Here is a 17,992-nt window from a genome sequence, read left to right on the forward strand (position 1 = left end):
AGGCCCGTGAGAAGTTACAATTAGTAGTCGAATAATTAACACTACAAAATAGTATTATAGTGAAGGGAGAAGAAAAGAAGTCCAAAGCATTATGGTGTTCATAATATTCAAGAGAGAGCCATTTTCAGAATGAATTTCAGAGTGCCTAAGGAGAAACAACAACGACCTTACAAGTAGAACTCAAAATAGTATCAAGTAAGTTGAATTCATTATATTGTGGAACTTGTAGTGAATGGGATATTTACCTTACCAGTATGTGCCCTATCAACCACCTACAAGTTTCAAAAGCCACAAAGCATCCAAATACAAAATATCCACTACATAATGAATGTGATAGGAAGATATATAGGAACAAGAATTATGTTAAGGCCTTGTGGAGTGCCCATTATATGCTAATAAAATATAGGCAATCCCCTTGGAGGAATGACCAGAATTTCAATACATTGAAAAATAATCCTCCATAGAGATGCAAGGAAGATAATAAACAATCTAATTACTAAGGTGGACGAGGATACAATCGAAAAAGGACTTATCACCTTAACCCAAACATGAAGAAGACAATAAAGATAGAATTAGATAAGATATTGGCAATAGGTATTATAAAACCTATGGACGATTATGAATGAATTAGCCCTATGGTGGTTCAGAACAAGAAAACAAGTGTAATCTAAATCTATGTAGACTTTCAAGAATTAAATAAAGCATGTATTCATGACCCTTTCCTTACCCTATTCACAAAATAATTTTAAAATCTATTAGAAGATGAGAAATTAATCTATTTATTGATACTTGACAAGGATTTTATTGTAGTAGACAACCATCACAAGGCTAACATGGATGCTTCCTCCATATTTATGGGATCATTATAGATGTTCGAGAATCAAAGGATCAAGGTATGAAGCATCAAATCCAATTTAATCAAGAAAGATTTGTTAGGAGACCTAAATGAAGTAATGGAGGTGACACAGATCAAGGTTGGCATACCTATCCCATAAGATATTAAAAGTTTCCTTAATTCTAGGTCTACTACTCAATGGCTACCTCTCTCATCTAATTTTAGAGAAAACATTCATATGTAGTACTGAAACAAAGAGGAGAAGAAATGCTCCTTTCTTAATAAGGTTATAAATTTGGAATTGATCCTTGACACTGATCCATGGCCTTGAATGGATTTATGAGTTCATCAATCAAGGGCGAGATGAGGAGAGAAATTAACATTGTAAATTCAGTGCTGATGAAATCTATAGTGTATAGAGTATAAAATGAGAAAATAGATCAAAAAAAATTATACCTAGTGTAGCCACAATACATGTAAGTATGTAGCAAATTAAATAGTCAAATAAATTCTAGGTGTAATCATGCCTATATTGTTATGTATAAGAAAAGAGCCTAAGCATGTGCAATTGATCAGTATATAGAGTAGCCATAGGTGCAACTCTCCTACTTAAAACAAAAGATAAGAACAATTTGTATAACATCAATTGTTTTGTTAGGGAAAAAAAACCTACACTTCAAATTATTAAGAAAACCAATTTTAATCAACTAAATTAAAAAATTATTCAATATATTTCAAAAGTTAATATTTAAAAATGTTTATAAAGCTGCATTATACATATAAATCAGAATATTTTTGAAAGTATTTTGATAGTATTTTTATGTAGTACATTACCTTATCATCATCGATGATGCTCTCAGCCTTTGAATGTCTTCCATTTGATTGCATCCTATATAATAAAACAAAAAATTAGACATAGAAAATGTTGAATGAAAACGTATATATTTTATTTATTTATTTTAATTATAATTGTAGATCAATAGTCATATCTTATTCAATTTTTAGTAAACATAATCCCCTCTTAATGCAAAACTATAATACATTATTTTTAAATTATAAATAGGAATCATTTGTACTATATCAAAAAAAAATATTAATCTTCTATAGTTATTTTGAAACGTTGCTATTTAAATTATAATATGAATTCTATTATATCTAATTATAATGATGAAAATATATATTCATGTTATTTTTCATTTAATTTTCTTTTTATTTGTAAAAAATATTTGTATATTATTTATTGGTAATTGACACAATATTATGTTAAATTATACTCATTTTTCTAGTCTTTATATCTATTCTTACACATACATATTCTCATACACAATCCCATCCTTATCTTTATACATACATTCTATTACATTCATCTTATTTATGCATTTATTACACTTATTTGTGCACTTACATAAATATAAACATACGCTTAAATTTGAATGTTTGCTCTTTTAGAGTTGTTTACATGATTTCATAATCAACTCATCTTTCTAAAATTCAAAGTGAAATTTTAATTGACTTGCTCACTTTATTTTGGCCAACTTATCAACACAAGTGAATTTAAGAAATTGTAACTAAAAATCGATTTTGGCCAGAACATATGATCACAACTTTTCCAATCATATATGTTCACTAAATGAATATGTAGCACCACTTTAATGCCAATTTATCAAAAAATAGAATTATTCAAAAAAATTGATGGTTCAACTTTTATTCATGTAAATATTATTTTATAAATATATAAATAACCTTTTGTAGATTTGTAAATGTAATTTTTTAAAATATAGATTTTTGGTAGTCTACCTATCATTTATATTTGAGTTTTGATAAATAGATAAGATGAAAGATGGCATCTCATGGACACAATTGTTTTTTAAATGCACACATTTTAATATTTATTTACAAAAATTGAAAAAAAATAAAATTCATGAAGTTTCAAATTATAAATAACAAAAAAAATTGAAGGAAAAAAATATTACCATACAAATATTGATCCTAATTAACTTCTTTTTCAGCATATTACAAAATTTATAGTGTCATTTTTTATAAAATCTGTACACAAATTTTTTTCATTTAAAAAAAATAAATATAAACATAAAATACAAAAAAAAAATTATATTTCACTATTTCAATATTAAAAACATATATTTCACATTATAGTGATTCAAGTTAAAAAGTTAGATCAATGTTGGTCGTTTCCTTTATAAAAGTGTGATGTAACTTTATACTATTAACATACCAAATCTGGCCATCCTAAAGGTCAAGGCCATTCAAGGAACTACTAGAATATAAGCTAGGGAAGGAGCCCATACCAATTTTAGTTTCTCGCTCCCCACTAAGTCATTCTAAACAAATCCCATCATAGTTTTGACTAAATAATTGACAACCTCACGTAAGGAATTCAAACCTAACATGTAATAGGTTCATATGACGAATAGATCCACTTTTATTAGCATGATCCTAGACAAAAGAGATACCCACATGCTTTTCTATGCAAAGAATTTTTTTGTCAAAAATGTCCTCCAATTTTTCCATCTTGCCAAAAAAAAAAATTATTATCATTCACATTCAAATTTTTCATTTCATTTAATTAATCTATTTTTTCCAATTCACATAATGAAAATACAAATTAAATAACATAAATCTCATTAGAAAACTTATAAATATATTATTTTAAGTAAAATGTAGAGAACTAATTGAAAATTTATAAATAATGGTGGTACCCTTAGATATCTTCGCTTACACCTGAGGTTGTTTGTAAGGTTGTTCTTATTGTGCATATGTCCACCCCTTTTGATAGATCATATACAAATGTGGCGAACAATTTTTTTCTAATGAATACCATCCACACTTATAGGTATATTCCTTTTGAAGTGAAGAAATCAATTGTAGGTAATGAATTTTCACCTAAGAATATTGTGTATGATAGGAGGAAAAATTAATTTCCTCATCCTTGTGCTATTGTTGTTCTTGTTGTGTCTCTAGGGAAGGAAGTGATTTCCTGAGAATTTTTAATGTGTAAGGGTTTGATTTGCATATTTCACAACCTATGGCCTTCTCTTTCAATTTTGCATTGTTCGATTTCTCTTGATACGCCCTTCGTGTCCCTCTTCCAACCCCTTGAAAGATTCTATTGACATAATGTCTTCTTGGGTATGATTGATTTATCTACCTTTATAGTTCTAGTGTATATTGACATATGATACCACTAGTAATGTTCTTGGTCAATTTCTAAAGGTGGACTTGGCTTCTAAGAACTTTATTGACACCTCTTATGCACATATCCTAATGGAAGTTGATCTATCAAATTCTTTACCAAGTGAGGTTTTATAGCATAATGATCAATATTAGTCTCAATTGTTTAATTGTGAAGGAATTCCCTTTCAATGTAGACATTGCTTCAAAACTAGGAACTTGGCTTCAAATTTCTTATGGGTTATATAAGCAATAATTTTCAAAATGGTGGAGAATTTATCTTCCTAACCATCTTATAATGTATCCTAATGGTTTATAGTTGACTTCAAAGATTTAAATTCTCTTTCATTCTTGTAAATTATTCCTTTGGGCCTAGTGGGGCACCTTCTAAACCTTTGGTCAATGTTTTTGAATCTCAACAACTTATATTGTCTATTCTAATTATGTCTTCAACTTTAGATTATCAATTCATTATTTGTAAGTCAATAGTTTGTCAATTGGCAACTCCTCATTGTTCCTCAAAATATGTAGTACCCTTAGATCAATCCTCTTGGAGGACATCCCCTCCCTCTACTCTGAGGTCTAAAGATTTTGAAGTTAAATCTTCTTGGGAAATTGTTCCAAGGTGGATGAAAGGTCTTTTTAAGTTGGTCACTCATTCACACACCAACTTAATCAAAAATAAATTTTTATGTGATTGATAATACTCTTTAGTTGATACAATTGAGAATGAAAGTAATATTTATTAGATTATGGGTGAAAATAATTGAATGTTGGAGTATGCAATTAACAATTATAAAATCAATGGTTAGTATTGGGATAATTTGACAATGTTAAATAAATCTTGAGTTTCAACTCTTTTGTGTATTAGGTCTTATCGTATTCATTATATATAACTTATCTTAAATTATTTCATCTGAGTTTTCCTTTGGTCATTTTCTAAATGTTGTTCTCATCATACACCATATTTATAGATGTTTGAAGATACAAACAGTTTAAAAAAATTCTTGAGCGTATGGTATCTCTGGTCATTTTTTATGATTTTGTTAATTTAAAGAGTCTTCGTGGATTTCAAACTTCTTTTAGTCATCCAAAGTCTTTTCATGATCATTGATTCATATGTAGAAGTTCAACTAAGTCTATCAAGTGCCTTCTTCCCTTTATTTCCCTTTCTTTCTTCATTTGTGAGCTTTCAATGAACATATTGTTAATTTAAATGAGTAGAGTGTTAATCCTATGAGGATCCAATTAATACTGAGAGGGGGGGTGAATCAATATTAAGACCAATTGAAACTTTAAGTCAAAAAAAAACTTATCTTAGATCTGAAACCATTTAACAAATGTCTCAACTTCTGTAATCAGATTTGCTTAACACATTAATCAAATCATTTACCACCTCATTAACCTTATCAATCAGATCAAAAACCTTCTCAAACAACTTCTTATCAGTATCGGTAACCTCTAATAAACTTATGATAAAACATCATAACTGGTGTCTCGGAAATAATGCATGAAATAAACAAGAACATCACATGAAAAACATTCCACACATGAACACGATAAATTTTTTATGTGGAAACCCAAATAGGGGAAAACCACGATGGGAGTTGGTACCCACAAATATTTGTACTCTTTTGAAATACGCCCTATTAGGAGCTTACAATACACTTGGTTAAGAGTAGACCCTATTAGGAGTCACCCGGTTAAAGGATTTGCCTTGCAACCTGGTTAGGAGCTTGATGATCTGTTAGGATCAACCTCGTGAGAGGATTTAACACTCTTTTGAGAGCTTCCCTGTTAGGGGACTTAAATGTTTAAGGCTTGTTAGGACCTACCCGGTTAAGGGATTTAACCTGCTGCAACTGTTAGGGAACAACAGTGAAAGAATGATATGTTTACTTTCACTTCTTTGCTTTCTTGATCAGATCCAGTTATACACTTGATACTCTGCAACTCTCAGGCAGATCTCACACTTCTCTTGGATGGCTTAACACATTCTCTAAGACCACCAACACAATAAACATCAACTATGTCATCCTAAATAGCCATCTTAACTAGGTCGGCCACAAAACCTAATTACATCATGAATTGACAATTCAAAACATAAGAGATCATTATAGATTGTTATACAGATCATTACAAAAAATTACAATGCAATATCAATTGTTGGTTGATCGTAACCCATCATGGAAATCCAATCTGTATCCTCAAAACACTCTACTAAGCGTTTCGTTGATTTCCAAGAAAATATTCCTTGAATCACGCCAAAAAAATAATTAAATCTTTCACGCGGGTTGTGTCGTGCTACCAACTTCATGTAGACTCGTCATCAATCACCGTCATAATATAAATCATTATCGATTTGATGATTTTTTCACCGGTCCTTAAACCCTACTAAAACCTTAGCAAAACTTCATCAGAATTTTGAAACATGCCTTCTGGTAATCTCCACAAGTTCTGGTTCCGATCATATACACCTTTCCTGATACAAGTTCACCATCCAAACTGCAAATCACCAATCATTTCCGATCATCCGATCCAATCAAAACAACTCTACTTTACCGGTTAAAGTCCTATTTCATGGACTTTAGTTCACTGTCGGTAAACCCTGTCTTCCGGTAAACTAAATCAATAAGATGACAAAATAAAACATCAGTTGACATTAGTTACCATCAATGACAACACAAATAATTGATCATGTCATCTATTCATAGAATCTCAATCTCTTCATCACAAATAGACTTCTATCCTTTACCGGTACAGTCATCCAACTTCAACTACATTACCTGTATCTGTATCAGTTTTGCCAAATGCCAACATAGAGAAAATATATAAACAATTAAACTAAAATGAAACAAATAGAAAATGAACACATAACGTAGCAATTTACATGGTTCACCCTAACTGGCTACATCCATGGGAAAGCAAGGAAATCATCTATTAATCGTTATCCAATAATACATTATACATGGGTTGCACACAATAATTGATACAATCATATTCAACTATGAAACAAAGAGTTGGGAGAAGGGGAATGGTCATGTGACCATTGGGCTTCATATTCCCAACAATCTCCCCCTTGAAGGCCAACCGGTATAGCCATGGACTAACAACCCTTGCATTTCTACTGCTAAACTCATATTACAACTAGGCACATCGAAGATTTGAGCTATGCCAAACTCTGTTCTAGAACACTTCAAATTAACCTTCTCCATGTCAAATCAGAGAACAATTCACTTGTCAAGGTTATCTCCTCCCAAATGAGTGTTACCTACAGTGGAGAGCACACCATCTCCAATCTCAAACATTGAAATAAACATTTTACCACCAAGATTTGTATTTCCTGACATGCAAAACCTACATTATCTACAATCTGATTGGTAAAAAGGAATTACATGATCCCCATGTTTAACTTCAATAACACCATTCTTTGTAGGTTCATCCAGAGAAGAACACTTATATGCATACATAATACACTCACGTTTCACTGTGCTCTCCTTAAATAGAACATCTAAAATCCTATCATCTTCCTCAAACACCATGCGATCTACCTCATCTGGAAGAGAACCAACAGAAACAAGTCTAATTTTATTATTCTTTCTCTCAATTCCATATGACATTGAAGTAATATTGATAATTCTCAAAACTTCAAACCCAATTGGTGATAAAATAACATTTAGAAGCACAATATTATTGACATCACCGACTAGCATTCCATCCTGAAACACTACCCCATCAAGACATGCTACAAACTTGGTTTGCAAACCCATTATATAAATGTTATGAGTCATTAGCATGTATCCACACTCACCCACACATTTTCCCCAAGGCTCAATGTAACCTTCTCTGTGGCCCATTGCAAGATCTTTTATGTCATGGTCATGGCATGTTTCACGAATCCAGTGGAGGTAAGGGAGCGTTGTTGAAGATTCACATTCTTCTACGTTTCACTTATTATGGGCTCCAATTTGTATTGTTGTGAAACCAAAGAATTGTCCCCACACCAAGGAGATATGGTGTGTTGAGAGGTTTGTCCCACATAAACCTCACGAATTATTCCATTGGCACTAGATCTCACACCATGAGGACTATTCAGAGAACTAGAAAGACAAATGTCAAAGGATTGAGTCTCTCCAAAATTCACAATCGTTTGTGATTCCTTCTCAACACCACACTCACCATCCACAAAAGCGTTATGCATTGCAACCTCATCAAAACTTATAATTGCATCAAAATTTGTGTTTATTTCCATGGTGTTGGGCTCCAAATCCATGAGCATAGCACGGGGAACAAAGCACCCACAATCGTCAAAGCCAAGAGTCGAACCACCCGAACTTTCCTTCCATGCATCACCTCTACCCATCCCGTTGTTAGTAGGACACACAATTTTCTACAGGCTGATCACAACCTCTTCCATCCACAAGATCTATTTGCAATTAGTTCAGGCCAAATTTATTGTCTTTTGGGCAAACTACCTAGTCTTCTCCTCTTGGTTGTTACTCCCCCATTTTTTGACCAATGACATCTATGGCCTTAACCGCCTATGGCTTCTTTCCACCAAAGAGAATCTTCTCTGTCAACAAGCGATGCATTTCTACAAGGAAAGATTTCTTTGTCAAGTTCCATTGGGCCTTCCCATCACTTTCCTATGCCTAACTCAAGGTCTCTTTGAAAAAATCCCACACTTTCTCGAAGTTGCCTTTTTCCAAATTCATCACATGACACAAAACCTCCATTTTTTGTTTCATAAAAATCGATTGATCTATGAGTAATAAATTCTCTTCCTTAAACCTCAAAATTTTGTTGCTCTGATAGTCCTCCCAATTCTCGGTCTCATCTTCATCAAGTTCATTTTCACTCGCCTCAACTTCTTCAACAACTTCATATCCTTCCAATTCTAAATTATCAAGAAATTCATCGATGACATTATCAATTTCATTTTCTTTCTGTTGGCAAGAGACATTATTCTAGTGAAGATTGATGCATAAGAAATGTTTAGGAGTTGTCATTGATGGCAAATCAGTTCAGAAACCATATCTAGTGTACATGAAGATTTGATTTACCGGAAGTTACATTGGTCATGAGGCATAAGTTTGGAAGGTGGAATACAGTAACTAGAAAAATACGAGTGCAATGTACATATCTTAATTTTGGTCATGTAACTTTGGTTGCAGTGATAGAGGTAGATAATTCGAGGTTCAAGGCAAAGTATTTTATAATCCTAATATCCGATGTTGATTTGTGGGTGAGATTGAAGGTCCGGTATCTGGTAATCCAAGAAGAACAAAGCTATTATGGTATAGCATGTGATGCGGAATCTTTGGGATAATTTCGGTGATTACTTTTGAGTTCGAGGAGATTGGGCTAACTTATGTGAAGCTTTTTATCATTTTGTTTGGGTCCGCATATGGATGTGTGGGTAGTTTGAGCCAACTTATTGATACACATTTTATGTTGCGTGTTATGTGATTTTTGAGAGCCGACATGAGAATCGATTAATTTTGGTGGTGTGGATATATAAGATCGATTTGGTTGAGAATTTTGGGAGATGAGATATGTGTGAGAAGTTTGTATGAGCAAATGTGCGAAGGTTGGTGAATGTGATTGAAGGTTTTAGTGCTCCAGTATATGACATAGTAGGAAAACAGAACAGTTGTAGAAGACTAATCGAGCTTAACCGAAACTACTATTTGGCATATGAATAAGCTATTCTTCAGTTCATTCATTATTGTAATTAATTTTAATCATTTTTAAGTCAGTGAGCCTTCCTCTGAGTTGTAGCCTTCTTTTGTATTTGAACAGTGAGGTCTAGGAAGTGTGTTTGAATGCAAGTGCATTCCCCTTTATGTAATATTATCATATTCCTAGCCATAGTATAATGATATTGTGGGTTCAAATCCCACCATGGTTTTTCCCTTTCCAGGTTTCCACGTAAAAATATTGGTGTTATGGTTTTGTGGTTTCTTGGTTTAAGTTTCTACACTTTACTTTCATTCTTATGCATCTGATGGTTTAAGAATCAATTTAATAAGCTTGTAAATTGCTAAACACTAATTCACCCCCCCCCCCCCCCCCGCACTCTTAGTGTTCATTGATACCAACAATTGGTATCAGAGCTTAGTTCCTCAAAAGAAGTCTAACAACTTGACGAAGATCCACAAGATTGAATCAATGGACTCCGGTTTGCAGAAGAAACTTACTATGGCTCTTGAAGATCTCGATGCAGCTATGAAAGAGAAGAGCAGTTCGAGGAGAAGTCTAGAAGCAGCTAAAAAATTCATTGAATCTCTAAAAGAACAAGTGAACAAATTCAGAGAGAAGAGAAAGGAACTGATGGATAAACTCAAGGAGAAAGAAGAACAAAGCATTAACAATCAATCCTTACAAGACAAGGGAGATGAATGTGAGAAGATTGCCAAAGAAAATGCGAAGAATGAAATGTAATTCATTATGATAAAGTTGACAAAGGAGATTGAAGACAAGAAGAAGAATGAGGAAAATTTGACTTAATCATTGAAGGATAGATCTGATGAATGTTGTAGATTGAAATATGAGAATGATCAGTTGAAACTTGAATTGGTGCAATCCACGGATGATGGGCAAAAACTTGAAAGGCGGGTCATAATTCTGAGAGATGAGCTTTCTACTTCTAATGAGTACAAAGAAAAATTCAAAGCTAGCTTAGCTCGGTTAGATGAGATGCTGGAAACTCAGAGACATGGAAAAGACATGCAAGGACTTTGATATGAGAAAGGAGAATTCCCCGGTTCTAGACAAAGCAATCATCAAAAGAATAAGAAACCTCCTGTAAGACAACCTAATGCCTATAAATTCAACGGTAAATATTTTGTTTGCAATAAATTCGCTCATATGGAAAAACAATGCAAAAATAGGGTGATTAATAATGGTCCTACCTTTATCGGTCAATGTTTCAAATGCAACAACTTTGGTCATAAGTCAAACATGTGTAGAAAAGTGTTGAATGATTTCCAAAATAAGAGATGCTATACTTGTGGAATGTTTGGACACATTTCTAACCAATGCAGGATGAGACCAAATCAAACATGAACTTCAAGCCTATGCAAAGAAATGTTGTTTGCTATGCATGCAACAAATCCGATCACATTGCAAGATATTGCAGAAGTAAGAATGTAAGGAGGAATGCTTTGGTAGACAAGAATAGATCATATGAGAAGGGAAAAGAAAAGGTTGAAGAATTCAGAGAGAAACATATGAACATGTGGGTTAAGAAGGAAGATTCAAATACTCAGAATGGCTCCACACCTGATTCTGGTGTTGGAACCTCATCCAGTAATAAAGGCCCAAATCATTAGGGGGAAGCTTTTCACGCAGATCTTTAAAACCCCATTTTGGAGATCTGTAACTGGCTAAGGAAGGTTGTAGATGATGGAGATTAGCTGTGCAATTGATATCCGAAAGATTTCATGCATATCTGAGTATCTGGTGATAAATTCTTGAAGCAACAAGGTATCCAGAAATCTTTTAGGGTTGTGTATTTATTAGAATTTGAAGTTAGGTTTTTAGAAGATAAAAAGGCATTCTATCATTCATTCCTCACATTACGAATGAAGAGAAAGAGCAGAAGAGTGAAGAAAATGAGATTGAGCAGCAAAAACAGAGCTTGAAGTGATCCGACAATGATTCCTAACATTTGATTGAATTTGGAAAGGTATTTATCCGTGTTCGAGTTGTTTTTCATAACCCCAATTTCGAAATGGCATCAACATTTGGTATAGCAACTCCATTGGTAGTTGACATTACTGAAAGGGCAAGGCTAGTGTTTAAGAAACATCCATTCAAATTGGTTGAAGATGATCCAAAAGGAGCATTTTCTTCTGTGTTGTATGGTGTGTCTCACAATGAAGATATTAGGGCATATATTCACTATAATATCGAAGAGATTGGAAATGCAAACATTCTATCACTATACACCAAGCATATGATGGATGGTATGGGGAATATGAAGCCCAAATTCAAATCATTGCAAGACAAGGGTTTTATCCAATTTGTTCATTTTTTGGTGCTCGATGAACTTGAATGGGTTAGGTATATCTTGAGCTGAATCCATGATGAATTTATATGGCTGGATAGACCTCACAAGATCACGAAGCAAGCCGTTCAAGCAATAACCTATTTGAATGCAACTGGTGAGATCCCCGATCTAAGAAATGACAAGAACACAACAGTAACAAAGGTTATCGGATCCTAGCATGACAATCAGTCAATGACAATAAGTGATATCATTGAACATGATGTGAGATTTGCTTCAATGGTGATAGGATACAAGGTGTACCAATCCAACATACAAAATTTAGTATCCAGTACTGCAATATTTGGAGCCTATCAAATGCTCAAGGAGGACAAAAGATATGATCTGTGTGGAGTGCTTCTCCATGAGATAATGAGCAACCTGAAGAAGATAAAACAAGATAAGAAACATTTTTTCAAGTTTGGTTCTCTGATTGTTTGTTTAGTACTTTACTTATTGAATAAAATCCTCGAAATGGGAAAAGTTCAATGCGCTTATGATAAACCAGTGGCAATCTAGATAAAAGAAGGTTTGCAAGGATTAGGTGATGTGGTAACACAGAAATATGCTTTGTGAGGTTACTTCAAATCATTTCAAGCAATGATGAAAAGCAGAGAGAGGATCCCAAAAGACATTGTTGAAAAATATGAGAATAAAATCACACACTTGATGCATATGCTCAAAACCTGTTGAGTAAACCTATAGATGAGAAAGAAGAGAGGCTCGATACTTACAAGAAGGATCTAGACCTACACAAGAAATTCACTAAGCCGACAAGGAAGAGGAAAGTCAAAAAGAGGTTGAAGAGGCTGCAAGACAAATGGGTATAACAAAAGAAGTCATTCAAAGGGCTAGGGAGAAGAATATATTGAAGGAGGAGGACATGGTTAATCGTAAAAAGATAAAATTATTCTCCACTCCTCCCAATAAATCCAAGCCAAGGCAAGCCCAGTTTGTACCTACCTCTGGTGCTCAGAAGCCCATCCCTCCACCCTAACCACAAGCCAAGTCAATCAGTGGAGCAGAGAAGAGGAAGAAGGAGAAGCCACAATGGGAGTATGTTGCAACCACCGTTGAGGATGTAGAAACATAATCTGATGAAGCAGTGAAAGAGGTAAAGAAGACAGCTACCTATGCCAAAGTAGTGAAGAAGCCTCAATCCGGTGGAGCCCAGTTGACCAAGAAACCAAGGAAAGAAGCTGAGCCATCCGCTAGAGCCAAAGCAAGCAAGAAACAAAAGTCTAAATTGGATGAAGCTCTGAAGTCCAACAAGGTTGAAGGTACTTATGATGTTATGCCCCCAATCACTTTAAATGAAATAATTGATGAAGTACTTAAGGAAGATAACTTGAAGAATTTTCCTATATATTATGAAAATTGTGATGATAATGATCAGAGGGCTATAGAGGAAGCAGTTATATAGTATATGAATGCTTATAGAAAAACCTTGATATAATTGTCATCTATGATCTTGAAGGGATTATATGATATTTTGGATGCAAGGAGGCATACAACCAATTTGGAAGATGAAAGGATAAAGGAATATGTATTAGTTAATTTGAGTTTTGTAATCTCTAAAGATGAAGTTGACAAATTGTTGAAGATTGCTAAGGATAGATTTTGAAGCAAGAAGAGAGTCAATAAAATCAGCTCAGTCAAATAGATGAAGTGACTAAAGATACTGAAGCAATTTTGAGATTATTATTGATAGAGCACATATATGATGTTAATCGGACACAGGATGACACTCAACCAAAAGAGCAGTCACATGATACATCCATTCTGAAAGTGCATGTAGCAGTTCCCAATGTACAAAAAGATCAAACATCTGAACAATGTGCATGTAGCAGTTGATGATGTTCATCAGAAGGTTGATAACTCTGGTGAAGTTGAACAAGATCCTCCGGTAATAGTTGTTGACTCTGAGAAGACAGTTGAGGAGATTAGAAAACTAGATCAAGAAAAGGGAGAAGTTGATGCGAAGAAAGGTGAAGATATTGTAAAATTTGCAAGTGCAGAGGTGATAGAGAAGGATAAAGGAGAAGAGAAGGGTGATCAAGCTCCGGTGATAGTGGCAAGAGATACTGTAGCTGACAAAGGTAAGCAAGTTGTCACAGACTCTGATGATTTCACTCAAGGGTCTATTGATCTGAGCTCATTATCTCCTATTCAAGAATTGAAGCTAGTGAGGACTTACTCAAGTCCCACACCATAGATAAAGAGTTGATAACGTTTGCGGCAAAGATATTGGAGAAAATTTTGCCATCCTTTAAACTGGACACATCTGATACTCCCTCCAATAAGCTTAGAAGTATGTTGCATGTTGTAAAATCTCATTTTGTATCTTTGAAGAAGGCAGCAAATGCTAGAGTTTTGAATCAGTTTAATGCTATGAGACTGAAAACATTTTTGAAGATGATTGAGGGAGATAGGGTAAGCTTGATAACTAGCATGAAGAACATTCAAGATGAATTAGATGAAAGCAACCTCATATACAAGTCATGTCTAATTTTGCCAGAGTTTACTATGGACACTGACAAGAAAATAAAATAATGTGAAGGCTAGCTTATTGGCATATCTCAATCATATGCACCCCAATTAGTCCCAACTAGCAATTTTGAAGGTCAAGTTATGAGTATATTGGACAAGATTAAGAGTTTAAATCAAGAAAATGATAGAATTTTGGGCAAAGTGTGAGAAGTAAGAAGCTTTATCACTCCCCGGATAGACTCACTGATGAGCAGTATGCAAAATGCAAAGGATGCTCTGAACAAGAGTGTTCCAAAAAATAGAAGAGGAGTAGAGATGCATACCTATCTTTTTAGTGGTATGATCAGCATTTTGGAGAGTTTGAAGAAGGCTTGGGATAATCACTTGTTGAGCCTAACGACACTTTTTGCAGATATTTTCAATTTTTTGTAAGCAATTGTATATTTCCCTATATATAAGTTTTGGCGGATTCCTATCTTTGGTATTGTTTGTCAAAGAGGGAGAGAGCGAAGTGAAAAATGGTGCAAATCCTCAAGGGGAGCTTGTTGAGTTTGTTGAGTCTTGAAGATTTTTTTGAAGTTTTGTAGCTTTGAGTGTATAGTTCATTTTTCATAGTGTTGCCATCAATGCCAAAGGGGGAGATTGTTGGTAAGAGACATTGTTCCGATGAATATTGATGCATGAGAAATGCTTAGGATTTGTCATTGGTGGCAACTCAGTTCAAAAATCATATTCCATGTACATGAAGATTTGATTTACCGTAAGTTGCATTGGTCATGAGGTATAAGTCTGGAAGGTGGAATACAATAACCAATAGAATATGAGTGCAGTGTACATATCTTGATTTTGGTTGTGTAACTATGGTTGTGGTGATAGAGGCAAATGATTCGAGGTTCGAGGCAGATTGTTCTGTAATCCTAATATCCGGTGTTAATTTGTGAGCAAGATTGAAGGTCCGGTATCCGATAATCTAGGAAGAACTGAGCTAATTTGGTGTAACGTGTGATGCAGAATCTTTGGGATGATTTCGATGATTGGTTTTGAGTTCAAGTAGATTGGGCTGACTTATGCGAAGCTTTTTATCATTTTGTTTGGGTCTGCATATGAATTTGTGGGCAATTTGAGCCGACTTGTTGATATATGTGTCATGTTGTGTTTTATGCGATTTATGGGAGCCGACATGAGAATTGATTTTTTTTTGTGGTGCAAGTATATAAGATCAATTTGGTTAAGCATTTTGGGAGACAAGATATGTGTAAGAATCCTGTATAAGAGAATGTGTGAAGGTTGGTGAATGTAATTAAAGTTTTTAGTGTTCTGGTATATGACAGAGCAGTAGAACAAAGTAGGAAGATACGATAGTTGCAGAAGACTCACTAGTACATTTGGAGTAGTTTTTTGACGATCATTCGTCGGAATTCAAACAACTAAACATCAAAATTCTGACGTATTTGTTCGTCACTATTTTTTCGTCGGTGATTCCGATGATGAGATTCATGTCGAAATTCAAACAATACCACGTCTGAAAATTCTATGCACCTGTGGTATATTTTTTTGACGAGGAGATGTCGAAATTCCAACCTTGTTGCAACTTTTATCACTGTAACCTCTGCTGATGACCCTTTATATATCATCGTAACCTTTGTCAATGCACTTTTACTTTTGCAATGTCCATCAGGATAAGTCTTGCCGATAGCCTCATCATCTATCGACAAGACAAGATTTCTCCATTTCCACTAGCCGTAACCTTTGTCGATGACCCTTTAGCATTTTACTTTTGCCAGTTTCCATCAGGATAAGGCTTACCAATAGCCTCATCGACTATAGACAAGACTAAATTTCTCCATTGCCGCTAGTGTGTGTTCTGTTGATGGACCATCTTCAAGGAGATGTCGGAATTTCGACAATTAAGACGACGGAGGAGGCTGCATCTTGCGATGTTTTTGTCGTCGTAGGTATGGCAACATCATCGGTTGTCTTGTGGTGTTCATCAAAATTCTGACCTTCCCCAACATTTAAAAATAAATAAAAATCCTAACTGCTTTTGTCTACACCGATGACCCTTTATCGCCGTAACCTTTGCCAATGCATTTTACTTTTTGCCAGTGTCCATCGAGATAAGTCGTACCGATAGCCTCATCGACTATCGGCAAGACAAGATTTCTCCATTACTGCTAGTGTGTGTTCTGCCGATGGAATTAAACAATGTAAGCTATCCTGGTCACATGCTTCTACTTGTCGGTGTTACCATCAAGTTGACTTTTGCCAATTACAAAGGATTAATATTAGCAACATTAATATTAGTGAACTTACAAAGGATTAAGCGCAATAGGTACTTCATTACCAGGAAGATAAAGATGAAATAGCTACAAGAATGCATGAGAAGACTTATCAGAAGGAATAATAATAGTAAATGCCAAAAATGTCTTGCAGCCAATACATAAAGCATTCATAAATAGTCATACAGATAGTCATATTATTGTTTAAAAATACTATCAAAGGAGGATATTATACAGATAGAGACCAAGAACTCAGTATGCAGTCACGGATAACATTGTAGGGTTACGTATAGTCCTAGACCTTGTTTAAATGGCAACATGTGATAGTGCACGTGCATAAGGAATACTCTACAAAATAGTGAGCAACAAGACTATCAAGAACAATATTTTCATCTTAGGCATACACAACTCAAGGAGATAATGATTAACAAAGAAAGCACTTACAAAGATATATTTAGTCATAAAAGATAATCATCTGAGTTGGAGACATGAGAATATTGTAGAACACAAAGTGGACAGTGCCATCATAAGGCATACACTCCATTTCAAGGCCCCAAACTTAAGGACAATACAAGAAGATTCCATCAATGCCAATTGTAGTCCATAAAAGCCTTGTCGCAAAGCAAATCAAAGACAAAGTACAGTCATAGAGAGATAAGAAGATCAAGTCTATCAAAGAAAAAAAGATCTCAAAGATGTAATAGTCGTAAGGCATGCACAAAGGCTCAATACAATGGTGATACAGTGTTGCAGACCAGTAATGAGGAGTGAAGAATAAGGATTGTGATAGAAATCAGGTTCTAAATACAGAGGCACATGACAATAAGTTTGAGATTAGACAATGCAACATGGAGATATGATCACCTTCTATGAGAAATGAAAGTGCAATCATGATAGTATTTTTTAGTAGATTGGACTACCATAAACATGCACATGGAAATGACTAAAGGGTGGGAGTTTCAATTAAGTGAACTTCAAGTTAGAATGCAAGTTCTTAGTATCATTCATCAATTCAGGCATTAGTTTTTAGAGAAAATGTGGATTTCTAAGTTCATCATCATTTTGAGGCCTGAAAAGGTGGAGTTTTGAGGTCATTCCATGTATTGGATCAAAGTTGTAAGGCCATTGTGCCATTTTTTGTCATGTTTA

At 34.4% G+C, this 17,992-nt stretch overlaps 1 protein-coding gene across 3 annotated transcripts in view; it reads right to left on the reverse strand.

Annotated features, from left to right (window-relative positions):
* LOC131053795 (transcription factor CAULIFLOWER) overlaps nt 1-17,992 on the reverse strand; it is a 65,992-nt gene that overhangs the window by 31,011 nt on the left and 16,989 nt on the right. For all 3 annotated transcript variants that reach the window (XM_057988439.2, XM_057988438.2, XM_057988437.2), the window contains exon 3: nt 1,670-1,724. In XM_057988439.2, the coding sequence (XP_057844422.1) occupies nt 1,670-1,713 (44 nt within the window). In that variant the 5' untranslated portion in view covers nt 1,714-1,724. The remainder of the gene's footprint in view (nt 1-1,669; nt 1,725-17,992) is intronic.

The sequence above is a fragment of the Cryptomeria japonica genome, chromosome 10 (assembly GCF_030272615.1).
Source record: "Cryptomeria japonica chromosome 10, Sugi_1.0, whole genome shotgun sequence".
Classification (NCBI taxonomy): Eukaryota; Viridiplantae; Streptophyta; class Pinopsida; order Cupressales; family Cupressaceae; genus Cryptomeria; species Cryptomeria japonica.